Source organism: Pestalotiopsis fici, assembly GCF_000516985.1.
Source record: "Pestalotiopsis fici W106-1 unplaced genomic scaffold PFICI_Scf_10, whole genome shotgun sequence".
In the NCBI taxonomy this organism is placed as follows: Eukaryota; Fungi; Ascomycota; class Sordariomycetes; order Amphisphaeriales; family Sporocadaceae; genus Pestalotiopsis; species Pestalotiopsis fici.
In genome coordinates, this window is record NW_006917100.1 from 423,490 (window position 1) to 438,750 (window position 15,261).

The 15,261-nt window shown below is 51.3% G+C and overlaps 6 protein-coding genes across 6 annotated transcripts in view; 4 read left to right on the forward strand and 2 right to left on the reverse strand.

The window, feature by feature from the left end:
* Positions 1 to 249, forward strand: part of PFICI_12376 (uncharacterized protein) — a gene marked incomplete at both ends in the record, with an annotated part of 1,259 nt that extends 1,010 nt beyond the window's left edge. The window contains one exon of the mRNA XM_007840957.1: positions 80 to 249. Within this exon, the coding sequence (XP_007839148.1) occupies positions 80 to 249 (170 nt within the window). The remainder of the gene's footprint in view (positions 1 to 79) is intronic.
* A 329-nt stretch (positions 250 to 578) lies between these two features.
* Positions 579 to 2,266, reverse strand: PFICI_12377 (uncharacterized protein; the record flags this gene model as incomplete). The annotated part of the gene is made up of 2 exons (XM_007840958.1): positions 579 to 707; positions 764 to 2,266. 2 exons carry the CDS (start codon positions 2,264 to 2,266, stop codon positions 579 to 581), a joined length of 1,632 nt encoding a protein of 543 aa, XP_007839149.1.
* Positions 2,267 to 4,382: 2,116 nt separating this feature from the next.
* On the forward strand, positions 4,383 to 5,792 carry PFICI_12378 (uncharacterized protein; the record flags this gene model as incomplete). Its single annotated transcript, XM_007840959.1, has 2 exons — positions 4,383 to 4,743; positions 4,828 to 5,792. 2 exons carry the CDS (start codon positions 4,383 to 4,385, stop codon positions 5,790 to 5,792), a joined length of 1,326 nt encoding a protein of 441 aa, XP_007839150.1.
* A 792-nt stretch (positions 5,793 to 6,584) lies between these two features.
* Positions 6,585 to 9,545, reverse strand: PFICI_12379 (uncharacterized protein; the record flags this gene model as incomplete). Its single annotated transcript, XM_007840960.1, has 2 exons — positions 6,585 to 9,195; positions 9,304 to 9,545. The coding sequence occupies 2 exons, from the start codon at positions 9,543 to 9,545 to the stop codon at positions 6,585 to 6,587; spliced, it is 2,853 nt and encodes a 950-aa protein (XP_007839151.1).
* A 2,094-nt stretch (positions 9,546 to 11,639) lies between these two features.
* Positions 11,640 to 12,482, forward strand: PFICI_12380 (uncharacterized protein; the record flags this gene model as incomplete). The annotated part of the gene is made up of 1 exon (XM_007840961.1): positions 11,640 to 12,482. One exon carries the CDS (start codon positions 11,640 to 11,642, stop codon positions 12,480 to 12,482), a length of 843 nt encoding a protein of 280 aa, XP_007839152.1.
* An 889-nt stretch (positions 12,483 to 13,371) lies between these two features.
* Positions 13,372 to 15,102, forward strand: PFICI_12381 (uncharacterized protein; the record flags this gene model as incomplete). Its single annotated transcript, XM_007840962.1, has 2 exons — positions 13,372 to 14,520; positions 14,584 to 15,102. The coding sequence occupies 2 exons, from the start codon at positions 13,372 to 13,374 to the stop codon at positions 15,100 to 15,102; spliced, it is 1,668 nt and encodes a 555-aa protein (XP_007839153.1).
* Between the last annotated feature and the right edge of the window lie 159 nt (positions 15,103 to 15,261).

Below are 15,261 nucleotides of genomic sequence, written 5' to 3' on the forward strand. Positions count from 1 at the left end.
TCTCTTTTTTCTCTTTTACTTTCTGTTTTTCTTCTTCTACGCACTAATATATAGAGTGTATGATACTGATTTGAGACAGCCGATGAGAACCCTGTCTGGGTCGCAAATCGCGTTGGCAAGTGGTTGCAGACCGACAGCTCACCATTGAATAATACTGATCTGTCCTGGTTTGCGGGCGAGGCCACTATTACGATTGGGTACTTTGGAACATATAGAAACGCTGATCTAGCAGGATTTACCGCTCGGTAGAAGATTCATAGATTTCCCAGACCATTACTCAGGCGATTCACTGCCGACAAACCACCAGTGCAAATTAGGCTTTATAGCATGCTATTCGAATTTATGTTCAATACACATAGAGTTCTCGCATAATGATAGAAGTCCGTATAGTAATTTAATATTTCTTCTTTCTGTTTCTCTTTTTCTAGTTTTTTACAATTTATATATTTTTTCAATGTCCTCCCCTAGAACCCTGGGCAAGAAAGGTTTATAGAAGCCATAGCATTGTGTCTACATGAAAAATAGTACATAAAACCTTAAAAATAAGCAAAGGGTAAATGATCTCATGGAAAATTTCCTCAGTCAAATTTGAAACCAGCATAGTCATCCGCCGCAACCTTTTTGAGAGTCTTGTAGTAATTATCGACGCCACCCAAATAAATCAAGGGTTCCCTCGGCTTGCCCTCAATGTTGTCTCCCATATACCACTAATAAATGATGTTAGTACACCTCTGAAATAGATACTCCATGGTGTGATACTGACCGACTTGGCCTTTGGCAACAGTGTCGAATACGCAATGTTCATGACCGTGTCCCTCCACTCGTCTTCAGCCTTCTTCTCTGCCGTGATCTTGTTGAGCCCACTGCTGTCGACGCGTTTGACTGCGTCGACGATCCAGTCTCCTTGGACTTGGGCACACACGGGACCATTGCAGAAAGCTGTCGGGCCTTGAGGCGCGTAGGTCATGAACATGTTGGGAAAGCCGGCCACGGTGATACCGAGGAGCGTGTGGGCGCCGTCTTTCCAGTAATCGCGCAGCGACTGGCCCGTGGCGCCGCGTATGTCGATTTGGGTGAGCCCTCCCGTGACGGCATCGTAGCCTGTGGCGGTGATGAGAACATCGATTTCGTGTTCCTTTTCAGACGTCTTGATTCCCTTCTCCGTGATCTCTTTGATTGGAGTGGCGTTGACGTCTACAATGTTCACATGGGGCTCGTTGAAGATTTCAAAGTAACCCTGCTCGAGGGAGATTCTCTTGCAACCAAAGGGGTAAGGCTGCTCCATGGGCGCGAGAATGTCTTGGACGCGAGGATCATTGATCTTGGCGCGAGTCTTGTCGCGCCAAAAGTTGTAGGCCTCGCGGTTGGCTTCGTCATTGAAGAGCATGTCATTGTACGTTGCCAGCCAGTAGTGGAAGTCGCCGTGTGCCCAGAGATCCTCATAGACCTTTTGGCGCGTCTCCGGGTCGTCGTCAAATGTATTGCGGCCCAGGAAATGGAAGTCAAACCCAGTGAAGCATTCAGTGCGACCTTTGAAGAGCCTGGGATATTCCTCCCGGGGGTGGTTCTGCTTGTCGCCGTGGAAGTTTGCTTGCACCATTGGCATACTGGTATTGATTGACCGTTGGAAGACGGTGAGTTCACTGACAGCAGATGCCAAGTTGGTAGCTATTTGGACTCCGGTAGACCCAGTTCCAACCAGGGCAACTTTCTTGCCCTTGAGGTCCAGTCCTTCATGTGGCCAGTAGGAAGGATGTATAATCAGTCCCTTGAAGCCTTCAAGTCCTTTCCAGTCGGGTACATGCCGCTTAGCAGCAAACCCGGTGTTCAAGGAAAGGAACTTGGCTCGGAACAAGCCGCCCTCTCGTGTCTTGACAGTCCATTTGGATTGGGCCTCGTCCCATGTGGCAGATTCCACAAAGGAATTGAATTGAGTATCCTTTCTGAGATCCCACTTGTCGGCGACGTAGTCGAAGTAGGCGCGCAATTCTGTATGATCGGGGAACCTCTGCTTCCACGACCAGTCTTTCCACAGCTCTGGCTTGTCAAATTCGTAGAGAGGGGTTGGGGTATCAACGCGCGCGCCCGGATAGGCATTCCAGTGCCAAACCCCGCCATATCCGGTTCCGGCCTCGAGGATTTTGACCTTGTAGCCCTCATCACGGAACCTCTTGAGTTGGTATACTCCCCCGAAGCCTGCACCGACCACGACCACATCGAGTTCAACCGCGTGGCTCATATTGATATCACCTGAGTCAGAAGCCATTGATGTTGTCCAGTCCTGGAAGAACAAAAATGCTAAACACCGTAGCAGAAGAGAGACGATCGCTTGTTAATATTGAGACAAGGTTTATATATAGTATATGAAATTCAGAATGAGTGAAATTGATATGAACGGCGAGGTCAAGCTTTGTACATGGATGGATCAAGGCTCGGAGAATTTTCTATGGTATATATACCAAATGATGAGATAACCAGTCCAGGATGTAGTATTGAGGTCATTTATATATCTTTCCAGTCCGAGCTTGCCCAGATGGACCCCAAGTCCATTGGAGATGATTAAATGCGGAGTTCTATGCCGACGCAGTGGTGTTACTAATATAGGGAACAGCAGCCGAGATTCTGCTGAGAAACTTGGTTATCGATGTGACTTTTTAATATAATATGCCGCACTGATGTGGGTAGGGCCCACGGCAGCTCCGCTGTATTTTGATACATTAGATAGATTTTCAATATTGTCTTTTGTTGCTCCATAGTAAGATCCCAGTATTCTTTCTAAAGTCTTACATGCAGATCAAGACGGCAAAGATATAACTAGTTTCTGAAAGGAGTTGGTTTCAATTGCACCACTGGTTACTCAAGCTTCCCCATCAGTCGTATCTATTGGTTTATTGGTTAAGACATATTGGGCCTTGTTCAATGCTGCATGTGTCGTTCGTGAATGAGTAATACCCCGCCGAGGGGAACAGGAAAAGTCGCACCACAAAGATGGAGTAGGTGTGCTGCCTGGTGATTTCCTACCCTGTCAATCGCAAAATGTCACCCCGTGAGCGATTGTTGGCTTGTCGATGACGAAGCAACTTTTTACACCGAGTAAGCGCTATTGGGCTTATAGTCATTCGCACTCTGGTCGCATCGGAGTTCCTTGGCAGAGCTATAGCAGGTTTCAATCCCGAGCGGACGCTTTTGCCATGAAGTGAGGCTCTCATCACTGATATTATTAAGCACACTTCCGTGGCAGGATTACTCGAAGTATCCAGTACATAGTTTCCGCATACCTGCACGGGGTAGATGCGCCACCAAACTGGCATACCGTGTAAAGGCTGTGAATCTTAGACAAAAGCAGTATTCCAGTACTAGTGCTGATATATGAAGATGCTTGAATCCCTCTCTGATGTGTTCTTGGTTATTACCGATGCTCAGGCGATAATAATAAGTGGCGCAAGACGGCTGTGAAAACGACGGAGATCAGTCGGAGGGTGTAAGACTCCCGATTGGTATTGCAATGCAATGTCTCAGAATGTTTGCACAGGTCCGGCTGAGCTGATCCGTGTGACAGCCTCCCTATCCACCCCTCATCTGGTGTCGACTCCAGCCACTTTGAGTAGCGAAGCTATCCAATAATACTGAGAGTGACATCCCCAATCCAGTTTGAACTCATTTGGTTGAGTAAATGGGTGGCGCTCCTGGTTTCGAGTGGGTTATGGGCGATCTAGGAGGTAGTTTATGGAATCCAGGTCCGTAGGTCAAACTTGCTTCTTCACAACGTGAGCCAATAGTCGAAGAACACTCGGGATCTTCTGAACATAGGAACCCTGTGGCTAAGCACGTGGTGTTCGATCTAGACCACGGGGGGGCATCTTCTCTACCACCACAGGGAAGGGGTCGTCAACAACAAGTGTTCAAAGTGAATACAGCCACGGCACGTCCCGTAGCATTTGCTGCAACATCCCGCGATCAGCATCCGCGGGAAATCGTCATGACTCGAAGAATACTTCTACATGCCAAATGATCCATCTGATTTACTCCCATACGAGGAGAGAGGATTCAGTGAGTATTTCTTGAACATGACATCGTATATTGGGCGCCGCATCGTTCTAAGAATGAAGAGGCTGAGAAAAAGCAGATTCCTCCAACGCCATGATTCAGCAACTCCTCTTTCTGAGTTCATCTGGGGCGATGGAGTCAGATCCAGATGCCGCCACCAGCAGCCATCTTTCTTCCTGCTGCCATCGGCAATATCTCGCTTTCGTAAATGATTCAAGTATAAAGACCCATCAAGTTGCATGGCGGTTCTGACAGAAAGAATCACTATAACCACGCTTCTTCTTAATCCAAGTTTCTACCACTTGATACAAAATACCTCCCGGCCAATTTACAACATGTGCGCATTTTTACGGCTTGTTCCCATAGCCTTCCTGGCGACTGGAGTCTTCTCCGTGCCTGCTACAAACGAGGTTCTGGTGGCCAAAGCCGTGACGCCTGGCTTCACGTACAAGGGCTGCTACTCTGAGCCTCCCGGTGGTCGAGCCATTGAACTCAAGAGCTACTCTGACAACAAGAACATGACGACTGAGTCTTGCGCCGCCTTTTGCGATGATTACCAGCTCTTTGGCACCGAGTACGGCGAGCAGTGCTTCTGCGGCAATGTACTCGCGGCCGGCTCAAGCCCAGCAGACGGCTGTACCATGAACTGCACTGGTAACAACAGCCAAAAGTGCGGCGGTCCAGCCAGACTCAGCTGTAGGCAAATTTATATTCTCACACCAACCATCAGAGTCCATCCACGTTGAGACTTTGGAACGCTAGACTAATCACATTCATCAGTGTACAACAACACCAACTACCGCGCCCCCTCAGTCGCCACCATCCCAGGCTGGACCTACCAAGGTTGTCACACCGAAGGACCCAACGGAGCACGAGTACTAAGCTACCGCAATCCCCAGGACGTTTCGACGCCTCAGGCCTGCACCAGCGCCTGCGGCGCCGCGGGCTACCGTCTCGCCGGCGTCGAGTACGGCAGCGAATGCTGGTGCGGCAACACGCTCCAGGGCGGAAGCTTTGTGGACACGGACTCGCAAACCACCCAGTGCAACTTTCGCTGCGCGGGCGACAAGTACTCCTTTTGCGGCGCCGGGAGCCGGCTCGTCGTCTACGCCGCCGTCACGGCCGCGGACGTTGCCGGATGGCGGTACCAGGGCTGCTATGTCGATAATGCCGGTGGCAAGCGCAACTTGGACGCGCTGTCGTCGTATACAGATGACAACACGGCCCAGTCTTGTGCTTCCTTTTGCTCTCAGTACAGCTACTTTGGCGTCGAAAACGGCAACGAGTGCTTCTGCGGGCTATCACTCAACTCGACCTACACTCCAACGTCCAATTCATCGTGCGCCAAGCCCTGTAGCGGTGACAAGAACCAGACCTGTGGAGATTTCGGCTTCCAGTCCATCTATGAATCTGTCCCGCTCAAGCCGGCGCCGTCGAACCAGGCTGTAGTAGCGGGCAAGTTCAACTACAAGTTCTGCTCCTTTGACGACAACAACGCGCGAGTGCTTGCCGCCAACACCAATGCCAATGATGCCATGACGGTAGAGATGTGCGCTGCCTTCTGCAACAGCTACAGCTACTTCGGTGTCGAGTACGGCAAGGAGTGCTATTGCGGCGACAGCTTCAGCGGCTCACCAGCCCAGGAAAAGGACTGCAGCTACCTCTGTCCAGGAAACTCAACCGAACTCTGTGGCGCGGCAAATAGAATCAATATCTGGGGTCCTGCCACGGCGACTCTGATTTGAACAGGAGGCACCGTGATTTGCGGCTCAGTGAGGAACGATGCTCAATCGTCGAACCTCGAGGACTTGCAACAGATTGTCACAGCGTAAAGTCGACGTATGGATATGCTATACTGTGTCACATGGTTAATGGAACTGCAAAAGTGATGAGGTTAAGACGGCGGGAATGTAATAATAATCAATGCCAAGCTGTAGACTGTTTTTTACACTTCCGCAAAGAATGCCTAACCTAGGCTGCCGGTGTCAAGTACTACAATACAATGTGGGTCGCAGACTTTTTTGCTTGCCCTTCTGGACAAACCGAATGCAGACATCTACTTTACCTGTAGAAAAAAAAAACGCCAGTTCTTCGCCGCCTCTAGCCCTTCTGCGGCTTGGAAGAACTTCAAGTGTCGAAAAAAACAAATCCCCCCTTGCGACCTCATAAGTATAGTAAATCCAACACGAATGATCATCTGATCGTTACCAGTCGAAACCTGACACATAGTCTCTGCATCGGCTGAAAAAAACAACTCCAGCATCACGTTCTTGTAGCTGACCACGCCACACAGAACGAAATCGAGAACTCTACTCGCTCCTCACTCCTCACCTCACACAGTTGGCGTTGCGCGCCTACCTAGGCACGTAACCTGCAGCGTGACCAGTACCGTTCTTCATACCATAAGCCGTGGTATATCTTATACCATTCACCGTGTACCCTATATTTTGAAAAGGTATTTGCTGTACAAAAGGGGGTGATTGTATGCCTAACCGTGAATAACCATGAGAAAAGTTCGATGCTGGAAAGTGAGCATTCTATGCTTGCTTTTGTGCGTCTACCGGTGTTTCATTGGCCGAGACAGGCGTGCCATTAGCTGCAGGAATCTGCGATAATGCCGGCGAGTTAACCTGCGGCTTGGGACTAGGGCTAGGTGTGTTGTAATTCACTGCTCCCGGCACGGGTGGGCGGGCTCCTCCAAGTCCAATACCTCCAAGCCCAACAGGGGCAGCAACAGGTTGCCCTTGCGCTGAGGGGGGTCGGGCAGTCTCTGGTGCTTTAGGTGTTGCATTAAAACGGGCTTTAGCTTGATTCATTGCTTGTTCAACCTGATGGGGATGGAGAGAGGTTTGGAATGCCAATGTTTGTTGAGCATTCTGTTGTCCTTGGCCGGGCGGAGGAGGCGGCTGCGGTGCTGGCGCCTGGGGTGCACCCGTCGGAGGGTAGTAGTGCTGCCGTGCGTTCATGGTTACGGGTGGCGGACCGCCGTACGAGGCCCTCGACGGCGTGGTATTAGGATTGAAATTTTGATGCGGGGCGAACTGGGGCTGTTGGTGAGCTACCTGTGGGGATACTGCTGGTCTTGGAGGCATACCGGGCGCACCATTAGGAGTATACTGATTGAACTGCGGTTGAGGGGTGCCAGGCTGTTGCTGCTGAGGGTAACCAGGTTGTTGGTAAGCTGGTACTTGACCAGGCGGCGGCTGGTTGGCGTAGCGCGGGGGCGGAGGGTGGCCACCCATGTTTTGGTATTGGGGGCTTGGCTGGTACTGTGTTCGGTTGGGCGGAGGAGTGGCAGCAAATGAGTTCGGCGGAGGCGGGAATGACTGAGGAGTTCTACCCATGTTCTGTGCGTAATTTGTGTTTGCGCCATAGCCATTGGTAGGTCTGTAACCTGCGTTCGAGGGAGGCCGTTGCTGGGTGTATGGGGGCATGTTGGGTGGTGGGCGCGCAACGTTTGCTGGGGGCCGGATCGGAGTCTGTGTGCCATAGTAAGCTGGACTCGGCACAGCCGGTCGCGGGGTCGATCCGTATGAGCCGCCATATGTCGCGTTGTTGGTGGAGCTCGAAGAACGATGAACTGCGGGACGAGGAGCGGGAGAAGGTTGTTGAGCGGCCCTTGCTCGCGCAGCTGCCTCATCCTCCTCCATCGTGCCCTGGTATTCATCGGTGCGCACCTCAAGCCTGGTACTGATGCTCAACTCTTCCAGCTTGTCTGAGTTAAGACGTGCTACAGCATATGGTGGCAGCGTTGCGACAATAAGCGCAAGTTGTGCTTTCAAGGCGTCGTAAGTTGCAGTTTCGTCCTCACTTGGCTGCGCCGGAGTGCCATTGTTGAGCATGTCATTGCTTGTCGGATCCGTGGCATATCGACTTTGGTTTGCCGCAGAAGGCAGGGTAAGGTTACGGATCTTTTGGAACGAGACAAGAGTCTGGATCATGTCGGACACATCTTGCAAGATGTCGTCCACGTCTTGCTCTTCCTTGGACTTTTTCGGGTTGCACATCTCTTCCAGACTGGGGTCAATGTTGGTATCCCAGTTCTCAATGGCTTCTTGCAGAAGCTTCTCGTCCAGTTCAACATGGGGACTTCCATTGGTCTCATCCTCCCCAGTCTCTTCGCCAGATTCATTTTCGATGAGGCGATCAAAACTGCGCTTTCCGTATTTCTGCCACCACATGGTCTGGCTGATCAGGCCAGAAGAGACCATGGCAGCCGAGTCATCCTTGGACGGAGCAAAACTCGAGAAGGCGCCACGGAACAAAGCGTCCATCTCGCTGCTCTCGGGGTGAGAGGGGGGCTGTTTGCCAATGCCAGCGAGGCTCATTGCTCTCTCCCTCTGCTTGGTAAGAATCTGCGACGGCGGAGCGGCATTGCTGTAGTCCAGCCAGCGGCCGGTGGATATAGATTGGCCAGAGTACGAGCCAGTGCGGTACTTGGACTTCTCAGTCAGCTCAGGGCGATGCCAGCCCACTTGAACGCCCTTGGTGGTACTTTTGGGTGCCTTGGGCGGTTGCAGAGTCGGGAGGCTTCGTGGAGCTGGAAACAGCTCGCCCAAGGTTTTTGACCTCTTGTCTTTCTCAACGGCTGACGGGAACGAGAAGGGAACGGCCTTGGCCGTCTTGACACCAATCGGCAAGTTGCTCTCGCGGAGGGGTTGTACTGCCCCAAGAGGATTGTCTGGAGTTTTGACTGGTTGCTGCAAACTCGTGTACAAGTGACGGGGTCGCGGGGCTTCGCCGAAGATTCTCATTACCACATTTCCAGTTGCGTTTGACTGCAGGTCACTGGACGGGTCAAATTCTCGGAGGATCGAGGGATTCTGCGTTGTGCTAGGATAGCTTATCTCACGGCGAAAGAGCTCGCGCGCCTTTCGATCAAAGGCGATGGTTTTGGCGAGGGCTATATCGGTGTCCTTGGTCACCTTGTCGGCATCAAGGTTGCGCAATTGATCCAACTGGTCCTTCACCGAGGCCTTGATATCTAACATGACAGCCGACAGGTCAGCATACTCACCCTTGGCGGCCTTGTCGGTGACTGATGGTTGCGTCGAACCATCTTCGGACTTGTTGCGCTTTGCTGATGGCTCATCCGAATCCTCTGGGTCGGGAAGCGGACGCTTCAGTAACGATGGAGTGGCATCAAAGCTAGAGTGGAGGAGAAGGCGTTAGCAAGGTCTATCCGAAGCCGAATGTATCGGAGTATGGTGGTTGAGCAGTTTCAGATGAATTGAAATAGTTTTGCGTGCAACTTACGGCTCAAGGACGACAAGGTAGTCACGAATAAGAGCCTGTTGGAATTCGTGAGATTGCGAATCGCCGTTTGCAGTGGATTGGAGCTGAACATCGTGGGCGATGCCATTAATGCTTGGCTCGCGTTTGCGCTTGATGGAGGTTGTGGACTGCGCATCGGCCATTTCGACATCGTCGCGCGGCTGCGAATGCGCAGGCTCCTCGTCGGGGACGCCATTCGGCAGCGCGACGGCTGGCGAGGCCATGTTTTTGGGGCGGGCAACGCAGCTTTTGGACGATGCCCCGTTCGTGTGCACAATGAGCGCTGGGCCGTCGTGTGCCTTGTTGTTGTTGCTGCTGCTGTTGTGCGGGCCGTAGGCGGATCGCCGTGGGTAGGTGATGGTGGACTTTCTTAGTTCGTCGCGTTTGATGCTGCGTCGCGTAATTGTAGGTACGGGCACAGGTCAGGTAGCGGGTGGTAGGGGGAAAAAGGTCGTGGATTTGATTGATTGAATGACTGGCCTGAACTGGAGTTGGGGCAGCGACCGACTGGGCGAAAAAAAATTATGGACCTAGCCGTGCCAGGGAGGAAATACCAGCCAGCCAGCCTTATTTTTCCCATTCGGCTCACGGAAGAGAAGGGAAAGAAATCGGCCAAATCCACCGCAGCATGACATACGCAGATACCAATGCAATGCAGCGCAACTGAACCCAGCCTTTGGCAAATAATCTGCTGATTTTTGAGATTTAATTCGATTCCTGGGCGAAGGGCGAAAGATGAGAGAAAGAGGCAATTTGGCTTTTGTATTTGCATTTGTCCAGTCAAGCGCTGTTGCAACGAAAGAATGTCCCTTCCCTCAACCTTGAGAGCATGGAGATGGGGCTAAGCCGTATTGGGGTCTAGCGTGAGAGCTCTAACTGAGGACCCGACGGTCCGACCTCACTGGGCTGGAACCTGCGAAGTAGGTACCCAAGTACCTACCCGACTTGTTTGCAGGCAACGGCAAAATGGTTTTTCCCTCAGGATCTCCCCTCCATGGAACATTGATTGCGGTTGGGGAGGGCTAGATGGAATGCCCGGACTACATTATGCACTACCCAGCACTGCTATACCTACCTGCACTTCTATAGCTACAGGTATCGAAACCCTTGAGGAGGATGACCCGTTATATAATATTATAACCCCTCCACCCGCAAGCTATTGAGATGAGTGCATTCAACCTAGATAATAACAGTCGATTGCTGCTCAAGACTTTTCCTAGCTTGATGCCAATCTTGATATTATTTCCTTTGTTGCCAGGCTCACTCGCTTTACATCCAATCCTGTCCCAGGCCCTGTGATACCCGGCCTCTCGGCGTCTACTCTGTACATAGGAAGCAAACATCATTTGGATTCACCCACCAAAGGGCCCCTCCCTCCCCTTCTGATGCCGCATCACACATGGCTGGGTCAAGAGTGGCCACGCTTCAATGCAAGTAATGTGCGGCTAAAGGATCCGGCTTGGAGTTTTGTCTTGACTCCCACATCTTCTCATGATCTCCTACAGCATCCACCAACGTAGCTCGTCGCAAACCTGCCTATATTGTCACGCACCGCACACACAAGCTGGGTCCTTTAGAAACGCCTTGCGATCCCAATGCCTCGGCAACTGCATCATCTCTCGGGAACTCCCACACCTACATATCCAAATAGAGCACTAAGCCGGATGTTTGATCGACAGATGCATCACCGCATCTGCCTTTGCTGCCTTGCCTGCATCTTTTTTGCCCGGCTCTTCCCTTGTTATGCACAAATCCTATTCTATCCTAGTCTCCGTACAGCGCCGGGCGGATCACAGGTCCAAAAATTGTACGGTCGCAGCTCAAGGGACCAACACGCCTCAAAGCAGTGCACTTTGCATAACATCTTGGTAACACGGAGTTACAAACTAAGTCAAGCGGCATCGCGTACCAGTAGATTCCCATGAACGAGATCAGACGATGTCCTCGCATATCGAGATCCCGCTGCTTCGTCCCGTGCGATCTCGCGGCCGTCCGGAGTGTCGGCTCTAGACCCCTGGTTGTCCAAAGAGCACCCTGCTCTATAGCAAATGCCCTTTTCCCACGGCGACAGCTTTTGCTTCAGACGTGATCACGGCTGGATTTCCTACTCTCGTAAACAATCCGACCACCTAGCACAGCATAATACGCAAGGGACCCCAGACCACACATGAAGATGCGCTGGCATCGAGATATGTGCATGTATGGTCGTTGTCATCGTACGTTATAGTCCTATAAGTGACGAGCAATGGCTGTCTCTTTCGTCTACTCTCCCCGGATCCACATCAGTCAACTTTTGCTCGGCGATTAGACGGGCACACATGGCCAACCTGCTGGACTTTGAGATCTCTAGGGTCACTCCGGACCAGGTCAGGACAGTCAAGGACGCTGAGAAGCTCGTAGCCGTCTTGCATGCAGCTACCAAAGATGGCATCTACGAGCAATTTAAATTGTCCTTTGCAGAATGCTTCAAAGATGTTGTGGTCTTCAACTCCGGGATCTTCCAAATTGCTCGTCTCAGGAATGATGCCGAAGATCAAATCATAGGAGTCGCATTCATCAAATTGCGCTTTGGAGGCTCTCGGGACCCTGGGTGGGACTTTGTGGCAACGAAACGCCAGGCAGAAGTCCACAACAATATCTTCGCATCCGGACCTGATATGGCCCGGCCACTCTTGAGGGAATTCACCGGTGATCCAATCTTGACGCGGTTTGCAGAATGCGTCGAGGCTCGGGGACAGAGGTTGATCGAGATGGATGAAGACATTTTAGGTGAGCCTACATTTGTTCCTCTGCATCTGGCACGTCACTCACAAGCGATATATCCCCCTGTAGTTATTGAACCGGTTTACATTTTGCCTCAGTATCAGCATGTCGAAGGTCTAGCAAAAGCCCTGTTAGCACCAGTCTTGGAGCGGGCCATCGCACAGAACGTGAGGGTCGTGGCATACAATCACCGGCATCGTCATGACTATTCGCACCCTACTCTTTTAGCGCCCGAGTTTCGACTTTTGTATGCGGATATTCGAGTCGTGGTACACGTTGACACCAAAGAAACTCCGGGTTGGAAGGGCGATGAAATTACCTGGGACTGTGAATTCCAGTGGTTCACTATTGACAACATGCGGCCTTCAACGAACCTTGTAACAGTCGAGAGTTTATGAGTAATTGTGACAGACTTCATAATGGCTCGGGGGAATAATTCATGTCCGTACAATCGTCCTACGATAAATTTATATTTGATTTATTTCGATTTAGAATCGCGATATAAGTCCTTATGAGGGTCTCAGAGAACTTGAAGGTTATGTTTTGCGATGTTGTAGTGGGTATGTGCATAGAGTGGACTTGCTATTCGTTGATCATTGGATATGACAGCTCATAAATCTGTCGATCTCTCCATCGACTCTGCAACAAATCAGTGTAACGAATGATTGAATAGAATACAATAACACGGGTTGAATAATCATTTGGGGGCAGTAATTACTCATGTGCAATTGGGAGCGTCTCCGAGAGTTATCTCCGAGGGTTCATACACCGCGCCTTTCACAGTATATTACCACTATAGCATACCATAGACACCCCAGCGCTTCCCCAACGCTTTCCAAGTGCTGACAAGCAAAACATGATTTTCGATACGCCCATGCATATCGATACGCCTATGCAGGAAATCCATTACAATCATCTCCCATAATGGCATGCCTAGCATACATCGACCGGATAATCAGCCCAATCGGTACAAGTATCAATCTTACTGCGGCGGCAGTTCGCCTCTTTTCGCAGTATCAGCGGTTATACTCCATAAACCCCATGCACAGAACCCACTATATCATATCATGCTTTGCCCCAACGAGATACAACTACCGTCGTAGCAGACGAATAAAACATGAGCAATTGGCATTTGAGGGGATCTCCCCAGGCCGTCTGCTTGCAGACTTGGGTCACCTCGGCAACTACTCTCTATAAAAAATAACATCACTTCCTCAAGAGCCCTCATCCAAAGATACCTAGACATCATTATTTGGAATTTGACTTGAAAACTCTTCACTCGCTGAGATGGCAAACAGCTCGGAGCCCTCCCCGGCATCGCTAGCTGATCCCCTATTGCGAGAACGGTGGCCCTATACCGCTGGCATCGCAGTTGCATTGATCTTAATTGTGCCGCTGATCAAATGGATATTTGCCACCTTGAGACCAAAGGACTTCCCACCTGGTCCGCCCGTGATACCAGGCCTCGGGAACCTGCACCAAATGTCGCCCACCAAACCGTACCTTCAGTTCCACGAATGGTCAAGGCAATACGGTGACATTGTCGGGCTCAAGGCGGGAACAGCTAACCTCGTCCTCCTCAATACCCCAGAACTGGTCCATGAGCTCTTTGACAAGCGCGGCGCCATATGCTCCAACCGTCCCATCAACCATATCATGACCAAATATGTCCACTCTGACCCTGAAGAGAAGGGTATCGCCATCTTGCAATACGACGACTACTACAGGCGCTGGCGCAAAACTTTCCAGTTCATCCTGGGCGCCGCCGGTATCAAGCGGCTTCTCCCTCTTCTGGAAGCCGAGGCGTCGAGCTTGTGTCGCAAACTGCTCGACGGCGGAAGAGACTATGAGGAGTGCGCCCGGCATTGGGCGCTGGCGGTACCTCTGGTGGCCACGACCGGCGAGCGCCTCGAGGATGCACCATCCGACTATACGGAGAAGCTGTACCACGCGCAGGATGTGTTACTCCCTCTAATCCTGCCTGGCGCCGCGCCTCCAGTGGACATCTTTCCCATCCTGAAATACGTGCCTGGATTCTTGGCCAAGTGGAAGGGTCGTGCGCGCTATGCCAGTAAGTGCATGCGCGACGATGCCAACAACCACCTCATGGGTGCAAAGAAGACGTATCAGCAGATCCTGAAAGACCCCGACTCTGTTAGGTTCGATAGTCTATTACCCAAGATTATGAAAGAACAAGACGATGGAAATACCAAGGACAAGTTCACGGACACCAATTTAGCATTCATCGGGTCAGCCGCTGTTGGAGCAGCAGTGGACACGACCATGGCGACCTTCGAGAGTCTCATGGTTGCATTCGCAGCCTTCCCAGATAAGCTTGCCAAGGCCCAACAAGAGATTGACAATCTGTCCTTGAACGAGCCATTGAGCGGTGATCGAATCGGCGAGCTAGTATACCTCAAGGCGTGCATCTCAGAAGTAAGACGAGTGCCGCCCTCCTACCACTTTCGAAAGTATATATATATATACTAACAGCATTAGGTTCTGCGCTGGCGCCCTACCACACCGCAAGCTCTCCCTCACGTTCTTACACGGGACGAGCGAGTGGGCAAGTACGCCTTTCCTGGCGGCACCATGTTCATTGCCAACGCCTGGACCATCCACCGCAACGAAGAAGAATATGATCGGCCCGACGAGTTTATTCCTGAGCGCTTTCTGGATAATCCTTTTGGACTTCGGCCCTCGTACGCGACCCAGGACCTGGAGAAGAGCGGGCGCAGAGCCCTATACGCGTTTGGGTCCGGGCGCCGCCAATGCCCCGGGGAACAGTTTGCATTCACATCGGTGCTTCTGGCTGCTTCCAAGCTTATCTGGGCCTATGACATACTGCCTCCACCTCATGGTCTGGATATCAGCATTGAGAATGGATTCAAGGACGGTGTTGTTTTGCAACCGCTTCATCCCGAGGTTATTTTCAAAATAAGAAGTGAAGGGAGAAGAGCAGCCGTGCTGGCTGACGCTGATCGCACAGCGGAAATAGCACGAGAGCTACAAGCATAGGTAGATAGATAATTGAAGGAGTGTCAAGTGTACAAAGTAAAAACAGGGAATTTTGCAAAAAGTTGGACCTCTCGATCGGGGAATTGAACCCCGGTCTCCAGCGTATTGAATGATGGTTCAATGACAAGCTGGCATACTGACCACTATACTAATCGAGAT